The sequence below is a fragment of the Strongylocentrotus purpuratus genome, unplaced genomic scaffold (genome assembly GCF_000002235.5).
Source record: "Strongylocentrotus purpuratus isolate Spur 01 unplaced genomic scaffold, Spur_5.0 spur5_scaffold_6, whole genome shotgun sequence".
Taxonomy (NCBI): domain Eukaryota; kingdom Metazoa; phylum Echinodermata; class Echinoidea; order Camarodonta; family Strongylocentrotidae; genus Strongylocentrotus; species Strongylocentrotus purpuratus.
Window position 1 is genome coordinate 44,484,319 of NW_022145612.1, and position 16,117 is coordinate 44,500,435.

The 16,117-nt window shown below is 36.1% G+C and overlaps 1 protein-coding gene across 3 annotated transcripts in view; it reads left to right on the top strand.

The window, feature by feature from the left end:
* The window catches only part of LOC100891421, an 82,950-nt gene extending 68,003 nt beyond the window's left edge, over window positions 1-14,947 (top strand). For all 3 annotated transcript variants that reach the window (XM_011663573.2, XM_031000484.1, XM_031000483.1), the window contains 2 exons: window positions 7,636-7,790; window positions 8,391-14,947. In XM_011663573.2, coding sequence (XP_011661875.2) covers window positions 7,636-7,790; window positions 8,391-8,605 — 370 coding nt within the window. In that variant the 3' untranslated portion in view covers window positions 8,606-14,947. The remainder of the gene's footprint in view (window positions 1-7,635; window positions 7,791-8,390) is intronic.
* Window positions 14,948-16,117: the final 1,170 nt, after the last annotated feature.

The window sequence follows — 16,117 nt, forward strand, 5'->3', positions numbered from 1 at the left end:
ATGTAGATAGATAGATAGATAGATAGATTGATAGATAACTGGCTAGATAGACAGAGATATGAATAATACTGGACCCCTAAAGAGCTGGAGGGATACGCTTGGGTGTAAGGGTTAATTTATTAGTTCTTCAATTTTCATACCCATTTTTCATAATTTCTGTTAAAATGTAGCTTGCATCTACCTTACCATGGAAATAATATGAAGTAAAAGAAGGAAGAAGAAACAAATGGTAAGGGGATATACTCAATTAGTGTATGCTGTTTTGTATGCCTTTCATCAGTGGCGAACAATAAAAAGACTTTTAACTTGATATCTGTCTGGTTTATAAGCACTTCAGTATTCATGACTTAGAACATCCTAAGTGGATTCAAGCATGGTTCTTGCTAGGGCCAAGTGAGTGATAGTGACAAGAAGGGAAGTTACTGCTTTCTGACTTCTGTTCATGATGATCCAACAAAGCAATCATGTTTTAAAATCAATAGTGCATTACATGTCGCCAAAAGACATGTAGTCTTCCTTGAAAGTTAACATGAAATCTAAGTGATTGAAAGATCTCCTGTAAAATTAGAAGTGAGTGAGTGTATGGGAGAGAGAGAGAGAGATAGAGAGGAGAGAGAGAGAGAGAGAGAGGGAGCGAGAGAGTGAGAGAGAACCAGAGAGAGAGAGGAAGAGTGTGTGAGAGAGGGGGAGAGAGAGAGAGGAGAGGGGTGTCCACCCCCCCCCCCCCCTTAGCCCCTGTATATTTAGATGCATAGAATCAACAGCCGTAGACGTATCAGAACATTGTGAGAGATTCATTGTGGTTATTCAGAGATACGTTGTAATTGCACTTCCTTTTAAGATTTCTGCAGCTGATCTGCCTGGGTGGTTGAGTACATTCACCCCCTTCACATGAAAAAATGAAGAAAGGTTACATGATACCATGTACTAGCTTCAACACTTAAGCAACCCGTACATGTAGTTTCAATACAGGGGCTGCAGACAGTTTTAATTGTTTGATTTTAATCATTATTTCTATATTCCTATCATATTTCATATACTCCTACTATTAAAGTATGCATATAATGTTACAAACAGTTGATAAAAGTGGCCTCTTTGTATGAGACTAGTGATCAAATATTTGTACAAACTTGTAATGTTGTTGCACCCTATATAGCATGCATGTTATCAGTAAGAAAACCATCAGACCCTTGTAATGCTAGACAACATCTGTCCTTGTTTTTTTATCATTTCATTTTTTGTGTAGGTCATTAAAGAATATCAATCTGCTGTTGATTATTCTCACCCCCGCCCCCAGGAAATTTACTGCTATAACTTTTAACTAAATAAATATAACTTTGGATCTGTATTTGGTTTCCATTGTGTTATAGGTTTCGGAAGTTTGATATTTTGTTTATTCAAGTCTTGTGATTTAAGATAAAAAAAAGTGAATAAAGCTGCTTGCCAGATATAATTAAAATATTTATGATCTAAATTCATTGTAAACAAACTTTAGACATGATGGAACATATGGATTTATTCTTCATCGTATTAGGATTTTTAATAGAGTGTGAAAGAATTTTAACTCGGGGTATTTACGTCAAGGTTGCGACAAACACCAGGTCGGTCCCACCCTAGCTGCTCCACGTCACCACGAACGGCAGTCTATTTTCACAACCCAGAGGACCAAGATTCAATTTCCCTTTGGGTGATGAAGCCTAGTGTCCTAATTTAAGCATAGACCAGCTCTGATCATCCATTGCTCTTAAAGGTCACGCATGTGATCTTGACATTACCAGTGTAATTATCCTGCCCCTTGAATATTTTTTGGCTTTTGTGGCTTAGCGTATATCAAGAATGTCAGATTCACGCTCAGGAATTTTTGATACCACAACTTCCACTCTTAATAATCCATATTTGGATCATTAATGATATAGCTGTAATTTTATTTAGATTGTCTAAAAATAGACATGTATAACATGAGTTTGTTTGTACATGTATGTTATAGAAATATATACCATATTTTGATAAGGGGATGCATGTTTGTAAGTAAATTCATTTTAAAAGAAAATGCATGGTTTAACTTTGAGGGCACAGACATATGCACTCCAAATTATAAGATTTGTTGCATAATTTTGTAATTAAAGTGGCAAGTAATGTGATAATGTGAATGTAGTTTGTATCTAGTACATATATCCCTTGGCCTTTAAGTCTGTATACTGAATTCATGTGCGGTGTCTTTGGGTCCCTGTGCAGGAAACTTAACACTGTTCACATTCTCATTACATTGGTTGACATCCTTCTGTTTCAAATTAACTCCCTATCATGTTCCGATCGCCTCTCTTCCTGCGTTCCTGTGTGCCCTCATTTTTTGAAGTCATTTTCCTCCATCATGTGGGTGGTATAGATGAAGATAGAACACCTTTCAGCCATAGCTCCCATGGATGTGGTTTTGTAAGGATTCTTCACCTAATGGAGGTACCTGTGTGGATCTTCTTTCCCTTGGAATGTGATTAATTCTGACTTTCAGTGTTTAAATCTCAGTTTTTGACTCATTTTGAATCTCATGATAAAGTTCAGTACCTGCACCGTATAGGTGAAGATGAAACACTTTTCAATCTTCTGTGGATTTAATGATCTTCTAAGGATCCCTCACCTAATGGGGAAACCCATGTGGATCTTCTACACATCTCGATTCAAATGATCCCAACATGAAATGCATATGTCCCCATCTGCCTTCCTTCTTTAAGTCCTGTTCCTTCATCCTTTGTGTGATATAACTGAAGATGGAACACTTTTCACCCCCTACTTGTGTAGATATGGTCTTGTAATGATCCCTCCCCGAATGGAGGTACCTACATGGACCCTCTACCCCTTGGGATGTAACTAATCCCAAACTGTCTGTGCCTAAATTCGTTTGAACCCCACCCTCTGATCCTTAGCACCCTCCAACCCCTCCCTTGCTTGTTCATTATCCTTGTTTCCTAGAATTTCTGACGCAGAGAACTTGGATAAGACTCAAGCAAATCCTTAGTGTCAATACTATTCTTAGGAGTATAAACCATTAATAATATACAAATACAAATAAATACAAATAAAACTGTCTGTATGCCTTTATTAGACAAGTGTAACGATACAATATATATAATAAAGGACATTCATTAATGAATCGCTAAAGTTCAACTGTTCAAGATTTGACCCTGCATACTGACCTTTCTATCCTAAAATTTCACAGACATTTCCAGGGATCCATTAAGGACCTCCCAAGAGTTTTACTCACAATACAATACAAAGCAGTCCATCCCTTCATGGCTTTCTTGTCATCTGCGTTGCCCCTGGCCTTATTCCACCTGGAACATTGTAGACCAGTACCTCCTTTCATTCATTAACTGTTCCTTCCTGGACAGTGGAAAGTTTGCTGAGATATAAAAGATTCAGCCTCAGTCCCACCTACAGCAAACTGTGTGAGTAATCAAGGAGTGCCAGGCAGACAGACAGTTGGGACCCTACCGGTCACCGTCACAAAACAATTCCATCCATGCGCATGTCATTTCAATTCTCAGGAGGACTAAAACTTGACAGATTAAAAGCCCATGAAGTTGTGTATTTTTTTCTATTCTGTCTGGAAGAAGTACTTACTTTGCTTTTGATATTGGATGTTTTTAGACTAGTTGCATCTCCCCATATAATTTTAGATAATCACTTGTTTGTTTGTTACCCTTTATAGACATGAATATTTCACTGAAACATAACATTAAAATTGTGCATTTCTAGAATATTGTGTCCATTCCAAAGTCTTTTTTGGTATTGTCACACATGAGAATTGAAAATACAGGATTTTTTTACAACTTAGAGCTTGCATTTATATAACTTCTTTAATTTGTTTAAAGAATCTATATTACCTCAGAATAATTATATTGATCCATCAATCAAAGGTAGATGTGAAGTTAGTAATCATAAGATAATAATTTATCAAACAATAATTCAGTCACTTTTAGTACTGTTTACAAACTGCCCACTTCTGTTTGATAATCATAGCAGTGTATCATCTTTATCATTTCCACATGTGAAGTGAAGAGAAAGGTGAAATCAAAACTAAATTTATTTGTATTTCATAACAAGACATCCGATGCGAATCCTAAAATAGCAAGCATTCTTTCAGCTTCCTGAAATCTTCAAATTGGTAGCATGTGCTTGATGGGCTTTGTTGTATAAGGTGATAATCCTTGTCTAATCTATCAGCAAGGGTGTGTCTGTGCTTTAAAACTGCCTTGTAATCTTCTCATCATAACCCATCCCCACCCCTTGTGATCTGTGTGTGTAACTTGATTAAAGCAAGCTGTGGAGGTGTGTAGGATGCTAATTAGGCAACCTCCTGGGTCTTCTAATGTGTTTATCATTTTACTCTTGAAGTGTGAGTTTATGGCCGTAAATGTACCATAAACAGATAATTTATTCAGGGGATGGTCATTTTACACAAAATTTATATGATTTACTTGTGATTTACATTCTCTGTCTTTGTTACATACTTGCAATTAAAATGCAGTTCAAAAGTCATCACCTTTCTCGAAATTTTGTCAGTAAAGTAAATTTCATATTCATACATTATTTTAGTGCTCTTTTAGGTTTTTCAGAAATGAATGGCTCTTAATTATCCTGTATTTAGTTATTTGCTTATGAAACAAATAGAGTGTAAGTTAGATCCCCCTAAGACAATGGATCATATTTTCGTTCGAAACTCTCCCATGTTTCAAACCTAAATACGGTATGATAAATTTATCCACCACTCAACAAAGATAAGGTCAGGAAAATTAAAACACCTACATAAAATAACATATTAAATAGTTCAATAGACGCCAGAGCTTTTCTGTGGTTGATGAACTTCCTGCGTGTGCATAAATTTCACTGGTTTGTCTATTTTAAAGCTGTGACAGAGTGGTTCTACCTAAGACATCTTGTGCAGCCTCATGTTATAGTGGGGACAAATACTTTTACAGAGATGTCGCGTGTTGTGGTTTGTTATTATTGCATCCTTGATTGAGTTAGGAGCATACACTAAGGAATATGGTCATTCTGGTCACTGCATCTTTATACCAGGAATTGTGGAAAACCTAGAAATGAGATTTGGTTTCTTATTTCCCGATATTGTTAACAACTTACAGACTGGTTATAAAAGTTTATGCTAATTGAGTCCTTCCTCTGCCATGCAGTCTGTTAAATGATTATGTATAAAGTATAGAGGCCAATTATCTTATGTTTTAGCACCGTACGTTATTTATTTCTTGACAAAGAGGGCAGCAATTCATCTCAGGCCATTGGGAATGCATGCTGCTTCTGTGTTTGAATACTGAGAGAAAGGCCAAGTTATTTTAGTATCATAATATGTTCTTTTCAAAAGTAAAGTATGAAAATTGCTTTTACTTAGAGCAAGTTGATAAAGTTACAAATCCATTCCCAATTCCTTTCCCCCCTGCAGCAATAACTGAATTTACTGTAATAACAATTACCCTTATTTCCTTCTGAGTCACATAACCTGAAAATCCTGTGGTTTGTAGGGCTCGGATAATAGTATCTAGTAAAGGAGGAATATTTATGAAAAACTTTAGATGTTATCAATAATAGTTTCAGAGCCATTTCCCATCAAGACACTTCCCATCAATCCTTAAAATCACGTCCTTTGCACTGCCGATTGTGTAGAGAGAGGAGGTAGATTGTTGAGTCGTAATTAAAAAGGTCATTTTCCTGCTGGAGGGTAAGACGTGTACGTACTTGAGACTCAGCATGCCAAGGACAAGAGGGAATGCCTCATCACTCGTGACTCACCTGTCAACATTGATTGTTACGACTAGTGTCTGAAGAGGGGTATAAGTGGAAGAAAAAAACCCTCATAAGAGTTTATAAGGACGTTGTGACATGGAGAGACAGATTGACAGACAGGGGAGCAGTAGGCAGCATGAGACAGTGAGTGTGATCAGTGGGTGAGAGAGAAGAGAGAGGAGGGAGGGAGGGAGGGAGGGAGGGAGGGAGGGAGGGAGGGAGGGAGGGAGGGAGGGAGGGAGGGAGAGAGAGAGAGAGAGGGAGAGAGGGAGAGAGAGGGGGAGAGGGAGAGAGAGACAGACAGACATAGAGGCAGAGACAGAGAGGCAGGCAGATGAGAGTATCCTATTAAAGTGAAATACCCTTTACAACAATGTTGATATTCCAATTCAGATGGTATACATAGTTTTATCCCTTATGGAAAACTGTTTTTAGCTTTCGTGTTTTTGATAATAATGATCATGATAATAATTTGATTTGTACAGTGCCTTTTCCAGAGGATAAAAAGTGCTGTCCATCAATCTAGTAACAAATTAAGAATTTGTCACAGTAAATCTCCTTTAATATGATAGTGATGACTGTGTACATAATGTACACATGTACATGATAGAGTTTTTATGAACATGCTTGCATATACAATAAGGAGCTGTGACAATACACTGACATATAAAGGTACAATAAGTTTAGGCCTATAGAGAGGTAACTTGAAAGAAAAGATCAGTCAGTATAAAGACTCTACTGGGGTGATGAGTTAACGCAAATCTTTAAACTCGTCGTACGATCCTTCACCCCCTTGAGGTATCTGTGTCATAGTTTTCACTTTATGTTCTTTGCTCAAGGTGAATAGTAATTGTACCTCACATATCGAGGGGTCGGTGACACAAAAACGTAACTCCATTTTGGCCATTTTGAGAAAAAGTGGTTTATGTATCACTGAGCACTTGGACCTTAAGGAGTTAAGTCTATGTTTCACCAGCCATTTAATTCAATGGGGTGTTGGGTGGAGTTAAAACTTTGTGTTTCCTGGAAAGCCCACATTTGTCTGAAAATTTTGACTCACTTTGGAAAAAATATGGAGTTACGTCTTTGTGTCACTGAACCCTCGATATGTTCTTTGCTCGAGGTGAATAGTAATTGTACCTGACATATATCACTATTGTCCCTTGTCTAGGAGATGGATGATGATTAGTGACAATGGCCCAGGTAGTTTGATATCTTACCTTGCTTACTCAATCATTAAGAGGTCTTTTCCCATGACAACATTTACCAAGATATTTGCATTCTTTAAGTTGTTTTTACAGATATCTTAAAGATGTGATATGAGAACGGTTAATGCATACTGATAACTTTTAGTAAGTAATGGTACTGTTGATGAAGAAATTACAAGGTTGTGATAATGAATATTGATATTAACATCCATACTGCCGCCGTACATGCATATAGGATGTCAAGATCAATTTTGCCAAATGTCGAACTTAAGATTTTTTCTGGGCATAGGTATGGGCATGAAGTTTCTTCGATGGGTCCAAATCTTAAGGTGTATGCAAGTTTTTTGGGTGTTTGAGGTAAAAAGTTTACTCGTTTAAAAATGTAATTTTACCAGCTCATATTCTCAGGTAGGGACAGGTAAGGTTATCATTAAGTACCGGTAATACCATTCTTTCTCATTTGCACCAAAAGAGCACCTAGAAGAATAACCCTTCTGTATTGATGAATCATACCCTGTGTTAAGATCATTTGACAGTGGTATGATCTGATGAGAATTGTTATAAAGATTAGAAATACCATATTTTTCATTGTCCACCTTTCTTTCTTCTTCTCTTAATCCATCTTCTTTAGGGAGAAGTGGAGCCTGATATTAGCAACTCAAGTCTTACCCGTGATTGACAGACTCTTCTACACCAAAGACGAAGCCATCATGGATGCTGCCATTGAGCTTGTCCATGTCCTGCTCAAGAAGTTTGCCAAAGAAATTCAGAAGAATCACCATGGAGGTCAGTATAAAGGATTAAAAACTTTGACAATTATTTGGAGGCTGAATAAAGTCTTCCTTTTGGTGGATTTTTATCCCTGTGATTAGATATACTTGTAATTGTATTTGACATCTAGACTTCAATAAGTTCTTTTAAATGCTCTGTGAATTCATATTGTAATGGAATGTGAATCGTCTTTCCATTTTGTATTTGTTTAATGGAAATCAAGTACCATTTTTATGGTGTCCCAGTGAATGTCATATACCGGTACTCAAAAAAATTGGTACACATATCTTGAAGTGTGTCACCTACACCTTATGAAGCTTGTAAAGGCTATTCACATGTCATCTTTTGGTGATTTAATATTTGATCTGCAACCACAAGCCTACTGTATATCTACATCACCATGCAAGCCGATACTTATAAGCAGCATCTAATAATTGATCTGTTCTTTATTTGGTTGAAAATATAAGGCGTCGATTTTTGATTAGGTTTTAGGTTACCTCGAGGGTTAGGTGTAGTGCTTATTACGACGACAAAACTTTGTTTGCATACCTATTCCACCCTCTTCCTTTTCCTAACTAATCCCTTTCACATAATTACTCTCCTCCCTGCCTTTAGGTCTGTTCCGCACCAAGTTCCGGGATGACTGCCGAACGTGCTACCACTGGTTGGGCAAGCTGCACACCAGGGTCAAGGACCTAGTGCGTAAGGAGACGGAAGCAGGGGAGATTGACCTGGATGATATGCTGCATGCCTCTCTGCTCTGCTCCTTGAGTGATGCCCTTAAGCCCTTCACCAGCAAGACCTACTCTGTCAAGGAGTCCAGCAAGTGAACGGGCAGGGAGCGAGGATGGGTCAAATCCCATAAGGAACATTTGTCATGGTCAGAGAGTCCAAGACAGAGGGTGGTTGGGTGGATGTAGACAGGCTCAGAGAACATCCAAGAGTGCCTACCTGGAGCAACTATGTGCCAACGTGCAGTGAATCTGAATCTGCAAGAATGGACGCACACCAAAGCAGCTCAAGAACTATGTATATGTAGCCAGGGATGGGATAGCTGCTTGATGGGCACCACGTAGGCTTCTGGATATCCTAAGAATCAATTGCAGATCCAAAGAGTATTCAGTAGGCAAGGATAGAGATTGAGAGAACAATGTTGTGCAATGTACTGCCATTGAGGCTGGGTAGTGGAATGGACATTCATTTGCCATTCATTACCCAACATTCTGAAATTGAGGGGGATCACTTAGATAGGTGGGGCCATCGCTTAGCTAGCTGAACTGATCTCATGATATACCACATAAAAATAAGAGAGTTCAGTTTCAGAAGCAATGGACATAAGTCAAGTATAGATAAAGCTTCAAAACTGTGACAGTTATACAAAGTTAAAATGGCCAAAGTATGTGGACAAATAACTCTATCAGCAGCTCTGACAAGAGGATTTCATCTCAAGTACCTAGTAGATTGATTTACTTTACATCATATGATATTTCATTTCATTATATGATATAGTTTAATCATTCTTTCACAAACATATACTCTCTTGCGCTTGATATATAAAGAATACTTCTGTTTCTATTTGGTGCATTTTCCCCACCAAAATGACTCCATTTTTTTTTTAGCATTGTCCATTCCATATTATTTCATCTCATCATATATCCCACATAGTGTACACATCTCATTAGAGTTCTGTTGTACTGTAGTCGTTCCTAGGTTACATATAGAAGACATGTACAAAGCTGTCCAACCTGTTAACCCATTAAATACTAAATTCTCTCATTTCACTAGGCTTATCACAAGAACCAGCCAATTCTGTAGGTAATGGATTAATCCTATAAACATAAAGGGTTGAATTCACTCTAGAAGATTTAATCCACAGTCTAAACCATGGTTTTAAACCTCCCCCTGAACTAAAAGAAGTAACAACAAAAAATTATTTCAATATCACTTTATTTACAATCACGATTATTATCCAAGGAAGTTTTGGTAAAAACAATTGTATAGATACTTCCAAAAATAGTATAGAAAAGTAGGAAAGATAAAAAAGCCCAGGTACGTCTCACTATTTATGATGAAATGCGCTATATTCAACTTAACTTAAAACACACAAAAAATCCAGTTCTGTAGGTAATGGCTTAATCCTACAGACATAAATGGTCGAATTCACTCACACGATACAAAAGCGTATATTATTGCCCAATCGTTGGACAGGAGGACACACATTTACTACGCTTACAAAGGTTTAAACCATAAGTTAAGATAAACCACGATCTTGAATTTGGACCAATCTTTGTGATCCATTCTGGTTTTTGTGAAAGTGGGATATTTTGGAGTTTTGTGACATTTCTCTGCAATGTGGGTTAAGGTTGGACAGTTTAGCTAGAAGTAGATTGTATATTGTGGATGTGATAGTAGGATGTACCTAGGAGACACACTATCGGTTTATTCATTACGCTGAGTTTTTTCTACCATTTTTGTGTGCAATATCTGTTACAATAATGACTAACAACTCTTCTAGATTTGTAAAACTTGTGAGGTAGATTTTGTGTTTGAAAGTGTACAATGGGAATTATCCTTTAAGATTTAATAGGATATTCTAGACTTGTATGATGGTTTAGGCTGCTGAAGATTTGTCGCCATCATCAGTGTCATAATCCTTATCATAACCATCATCATCATCATCAACATCATCACCATCATCTTAGCTTGCATCATCATCATCATCATCATCTTTTCTCCCATAATTTCATAAATACCACCCAATAAAGATCCTTGTTCCTTGTAATTGTAATCTTTGTCCTCATTTCATTTACTTTTGATAAACAACCATTACCTATGTTCTGCATAAAAGCTGCAGGTGAGTTACAGAATGGACTCTTTGTATAGCTCTGTAAATTTGTTTATATCGTCAAGATGGTGTATATTTTGAATGTTTTGTTGTAAATTTTGTTTACATGTCAATTATGGACCAAAAGGACTTTGGTATATTAATCTGCTCAGGATTTGTGAGGAATGTGCAAAGCAGTGAAATAGATTCAATAATCAAATTTTCAGATAATTGATCTTCCATTTTATCTACATTTTCTTTCAAAGGATTTCTGTAAATTACGTTGAATCCGTGCAATATTTATATAAATGTGGACATATTTTAAGGCTTTTGAAAACATAAATGACTAACTAGAGAATTTGTTTTGCATTTTCACATTGTGAAATACAGAATACAAATATGTATGAAACTTAATTAATTCGAACTTATTCAGTTCAATATTATTATTATATATTCTAAGTATTTTTAAGTCTGTGTATTTTTTGAGATGGTGTAAATGGTCCAGGTTTTTTTGAAAGAAGGAAACAAAGAGATATAGACATATTTTTCAGAAGGATGCACTTATCATTCAATTTGATTTGGGAATATTTCTCCCAATTAGGAGCTTGAAAGTGGCACCTTTGTATCAAAATGGGGAGTACATCACCCCTCTTCACACCACAATGGAATCCACTTCCAAATGATTTAATATTTGTTTTCAATCAAAACTTTCATGTGAGATATGTCAACACCAAACAGGTGACCAATTTTAGACGCTCGATGATTCATATTTCGAAGGGGTTTACAGAGGGCTGCTTAAAGTGAGAAAAACATGAATTTCATTGTGGCATGACACTGCGACCGATTGTTGTCTCATGTTTTATCAAGGGTATGAGGAGCTGTTAATAAAATTGGGGAATTTAAATCAATTTTTTCCTGCCAAGTTATGGCATCAGCCACTTACATAGTGGTAGATGGATCACTTTAAAAAAAATTGTTCACCTACAGAAAATTTGATTTTGAAGGGGAACAGCTGTGAGCGCAACAACTGTATAGGGTAGATTTCTCATTGTCCACAGGATGAATAATCTTGTGATAGACTGATGATAATGCTCAGTGTTTTGATAAAGACTCCAAAGAATGATTGAAGAATTACAGAGTTCAAAACATTGGAGTAAGGTTAGGGCTTAACATTTATATTGGTATATTATTGGCAAAGTTACCCATGATACCCGACTTGCTGTGTAAAATCCTGTACTTACTAATAATGTGTACCTAACAAAGCGACAAATTATGATAGAGTTGGGTTGTGTCTATATTTTGATAGACAAAATTGCTGCTCATGTTACTCTTATACCATCCGTTTGGGGCCAGTAGGGCCTTCACTCTTATAATTTTACACATAGGTAATGCCCTTCTGGCTCCAAACAGACAAAAATGTCATTCAATATTTGATCTAGGAAGCTCTTCCAAAGGGTTCCTAGTAGTTTCTCATCAAGTAGAGTCATGCATGGGTTTCTTAGTAGGTCCATGGTTTGATCAAGCCTTTATGATAGATTCCTAGTTATGTCTGGCGAGTGAACTGCTTGACCACTGGACCTTCCTGGTCACTCATTGAGGTCAGGTTACTGTCCTGTAATAGTAGCCAGGGAGGTGAGATGACCAAGGGAAAATACACCAAGGTGATGGTGACAGATAGGTGAGGTGTTGTTGTTGTAAAGAATCTTCTAGTGTCTTATGGAACAGCCAAAAAAAATATCCAATAAATATAGTAGTCTTTTCTCAGAGAACAGATCCTTGGATTACACATAGCACAACCTTTTCTAAAAGAGCATAAGAAGAAAAAATAATATATCTTGAAGTGTGTATCATTGTCATACACTTTCCAATGATTCGATGAACAATTGCATCAACAATCTGGCTTAATTGTGTGTGGTCACTTCATTATCTTTCATTTCATCGATTCAAAAAGTCTAAGCCTGCAGACTAGACATATGTTTGTGTTTTGGAATATAATATCTGAGATAAAGGATGTACAATTGGTGAGTTAGATAGGTGATCCCAAACCTCCACTCCTTACCTCTTATCACCTTCACCGATCATCATCGTTGGTCACTATCTTGGGAAACAACTTGACCTGGTTTAGGAAATATCATGATTTAGCAGAAATATTAAAAGCATTTGGCTCTAGAAGAAACTCCTTGAGTATATAAACATTTGTGTTTGTAACATGGACACTTATGAATATATTTGTATTTAAACCTTAGTCATGTTCATTTTTTCCTCACTATTTAAGCTTTGAAGAAATGTTTCTCTGAAATTAATATCCCTGTAGTCCCACATCCTTCTCTCTGCGTTAGTCATACGGTAAAAGCACCCACACACATGTTCGGTGTGCAGCAGATGATATTATGCATGTGCCCATGGGATTCTTTGTGTTGTACGCTTGACTGATTGAGTGACGTTGACGGATCCCGTAAATTCAAACCCGACACCATATGGTAGGCGAATATTTAGGGCAGATAATTGATAGAAATTGGAAACAAAATGCGAAACAAGATGAGTATGCTAGTTTTGAAAGTGTTCGCAATATTTCTACAGATGTGTAATATAGTAACATGTGTGTGAAAATGTATTCATAACATGACAGCTTAATTAAATTGACCGCAGTTTACTTGGGGGATTAGGAATGACGTCAATTACATCATAGGATTTCAAGGCAGTCACGTGATTGGATGTTTTATTTATCCCTTTATGCCTGTATCATTGTGCAAGAACATGTTTCATTGTATGAATTATTTATGTGGGTTATAACTAACACTAAGATCAAGTAGTCATATAATCAATGAGCACCTCAGTTTTGTCCTTCGAGAATAAATCTTGTCATAACTCAGGAGACAGATTATCTAAGATCTTTTACCTTTTCACACTTAAATGCCCATTTAATAAGTTGACGTAGGATAAAAGAAAGGAAGTTGAGGAGAAAAGAGGCCAGATGTTGGACGTGACCCAGAGACGTAATCCCAAGGGAACCCAGCTCCAGGCAGATTAGATTTCATGAAAGAAGAAAGATAAAAAATGTCCGGGTTTCCCTCTCATTTCTTGACAGGTGCGTTTCAGTGCCTCAGAGGAAATCTTATTGTCTGGCTTTTATTCAATTCAACCTGTAAAACACAAACTGACATCATGAGACACTTCTGCAAGTACCTACGTGTAAATGCACCTCAACACAAATTCACATCGTGAGAAACTTCTGGAAGTGAATGCACCTCAAGACACCTTGTACTGTGTATGATGTTTTGAGGGTTTGTTTCAAAATAAAAAAGATTCTAAGTTTTTTTTACATGTCGTTTAAACAATAACAATTCTCTGAATATGCATAGTGGAATCAATCTGTTTATGTGTATAAATGCATTTTCAGATTATAGACTTCCACAGTGCACCTATTTTCCTGTTGGATGTATATGTATATGAGTGGGGTATTAAGTATTGGTTGACTTGGCATATACATGTATATTTTACATCTGGTTTAGATAAGCATGAGTTGTAATTAGTACTTTAGTTTCTACTAAAATACATAATTAGAATAGAAACTAAACTGTCATAAAGATATAACTCTGTTTTAGATCATAATTAGTGCCCTATTGGTTCTGAGCAGAGGATATTTCCTGTTCTTCAATAGTGTTCTCAGTATTCATTATTTCAATCTTTCAATTCAGATCATCTTTTTGTATTCCTACCTTGTAAATATATACATGTATATATGACATATTTTCCATGTATATTGTTGGTCATGTATAAACTGTGAATATATATTTGGCAGATTCATCTTTTTGTTGAATACTCTAATTGCCAGTGTTAATAGATTATATTTTAAAAATTGATGTAAAGAGTATCCCTATAGGATACATTTAATTCATACAATGTGAATAATTTTATGTATGATAACAGATGTAGATATATTTTTGTATTATATCAGCTGTATTGACTGTTGTGTATATGGGTTTCGCAGTTCTGAACATTGCTTCCAGAAAAAATATATATAAATTGTAAAAATTGCAACTTGTAGAGAAAGGAGACATTTATTATCATGGATTATATTTCAGTCAAGATAGATTACATGTAATAAAGGCATATTGTTACTTCATCTATTTTTAATGCATGCCATTTTTTATATATCATCTTCATGAAAAGAGTAGTTTAGTAACAAAGATAAATCTAATGCAATGTGTCAGATGTTTTCAGAACAGATTTTGTTTCTATTTTCTGTGCATATACTCCAGTACATGGGCCTTTTTCTGCAATATATATTTTGTATGATCGGAGAGATCTAAGTGATTTTAATAATAAAAATGAATCATGCAATTGACTTGGAAAGTGCCAAGACATGTTTATTGTTGTCGGTTGATATAAGAGTGGGTGTGATTGTGCTAAGAATGGGATGGAATAGTGAACTTAGACTTTTTATATTACCTGGGGGGTGTTTCATAAAGCTGTTCGTAAAGTAACACATGACTTTATGAACGACTTGTATATGAAAAGCCAAATGGGGTGCTCAGTCGTTATTAACTGCATCAACTAAAGTTGAACTGTGCAGATGTAGATTAACATTCTTATTATATCAAACATTTTTAATGCAAAGTATATTTTTTGCCATAATTTAATTGAGGTTATTGGAAATATCAGAAAAAAACTTTGGGCATCCTATCTAGGCACTAGTCGTTTGTAAAGTCATGCATAACTTTACGAACAGCTTTATGAAACACCCCCCCCCCCCAGATGAGAGCCAGAAGGGCATTAATACTGTATTAATTTATATGAAGTAATGTCCTTCTCGCTCTCATGAGATGATAAGAGAAGCTTTACATGACTTTGAAAAATACATGTAAATGCTGTAATGCTTTGTTTGTTTTGGGTGGGTTTTTTTCTTTTTGCAGAGTGCTAAAATATATCACTTCCAGCTTTTACAAATAATATCTGCTTGGAGCCAGTAGGGCATCTACTCTGTGTTAAAGCATATGAGTTAATGCCCTTCTGTCTCCAAACAGATAATATATTCTATAATCTTGTCTATATAATGTGAGTAACGTGTGAAATGTGAAGTAGCTTCATTTTGACTGAAAGTCCTTTGTGCAATCAAAAGAGTACATATCAAATACAGTGAGAAAACTAATGTTCTAATGGCCTGAATAAGATAATAGCGAAAATTAATTTGTCCGTTACAATTGATTGTTCTCCCTAATATTAATTCTATATCTTTCAAGCAATTATATCACACTGCCAGAGTGCCAGTAACTTACAATCACATTTGTTACAGATCAATCAAGAGTTGAAGTGTTGAGAGCCAGAGCCCCAACATTTTGATGGCAAAATTTCACCTAAATCTCGTGAAATGTGAAAGAGGATGTCATTTGAGACAGATTTCGGCAAGGATTTTCAAAACAAATGTGTTTGAAGTGGAATATTGATGAAAATACAACATTTAGGTATTCCCAAATTATGTATTCTTTTATAACTTTGTCTCCAAACGCATTTTTGG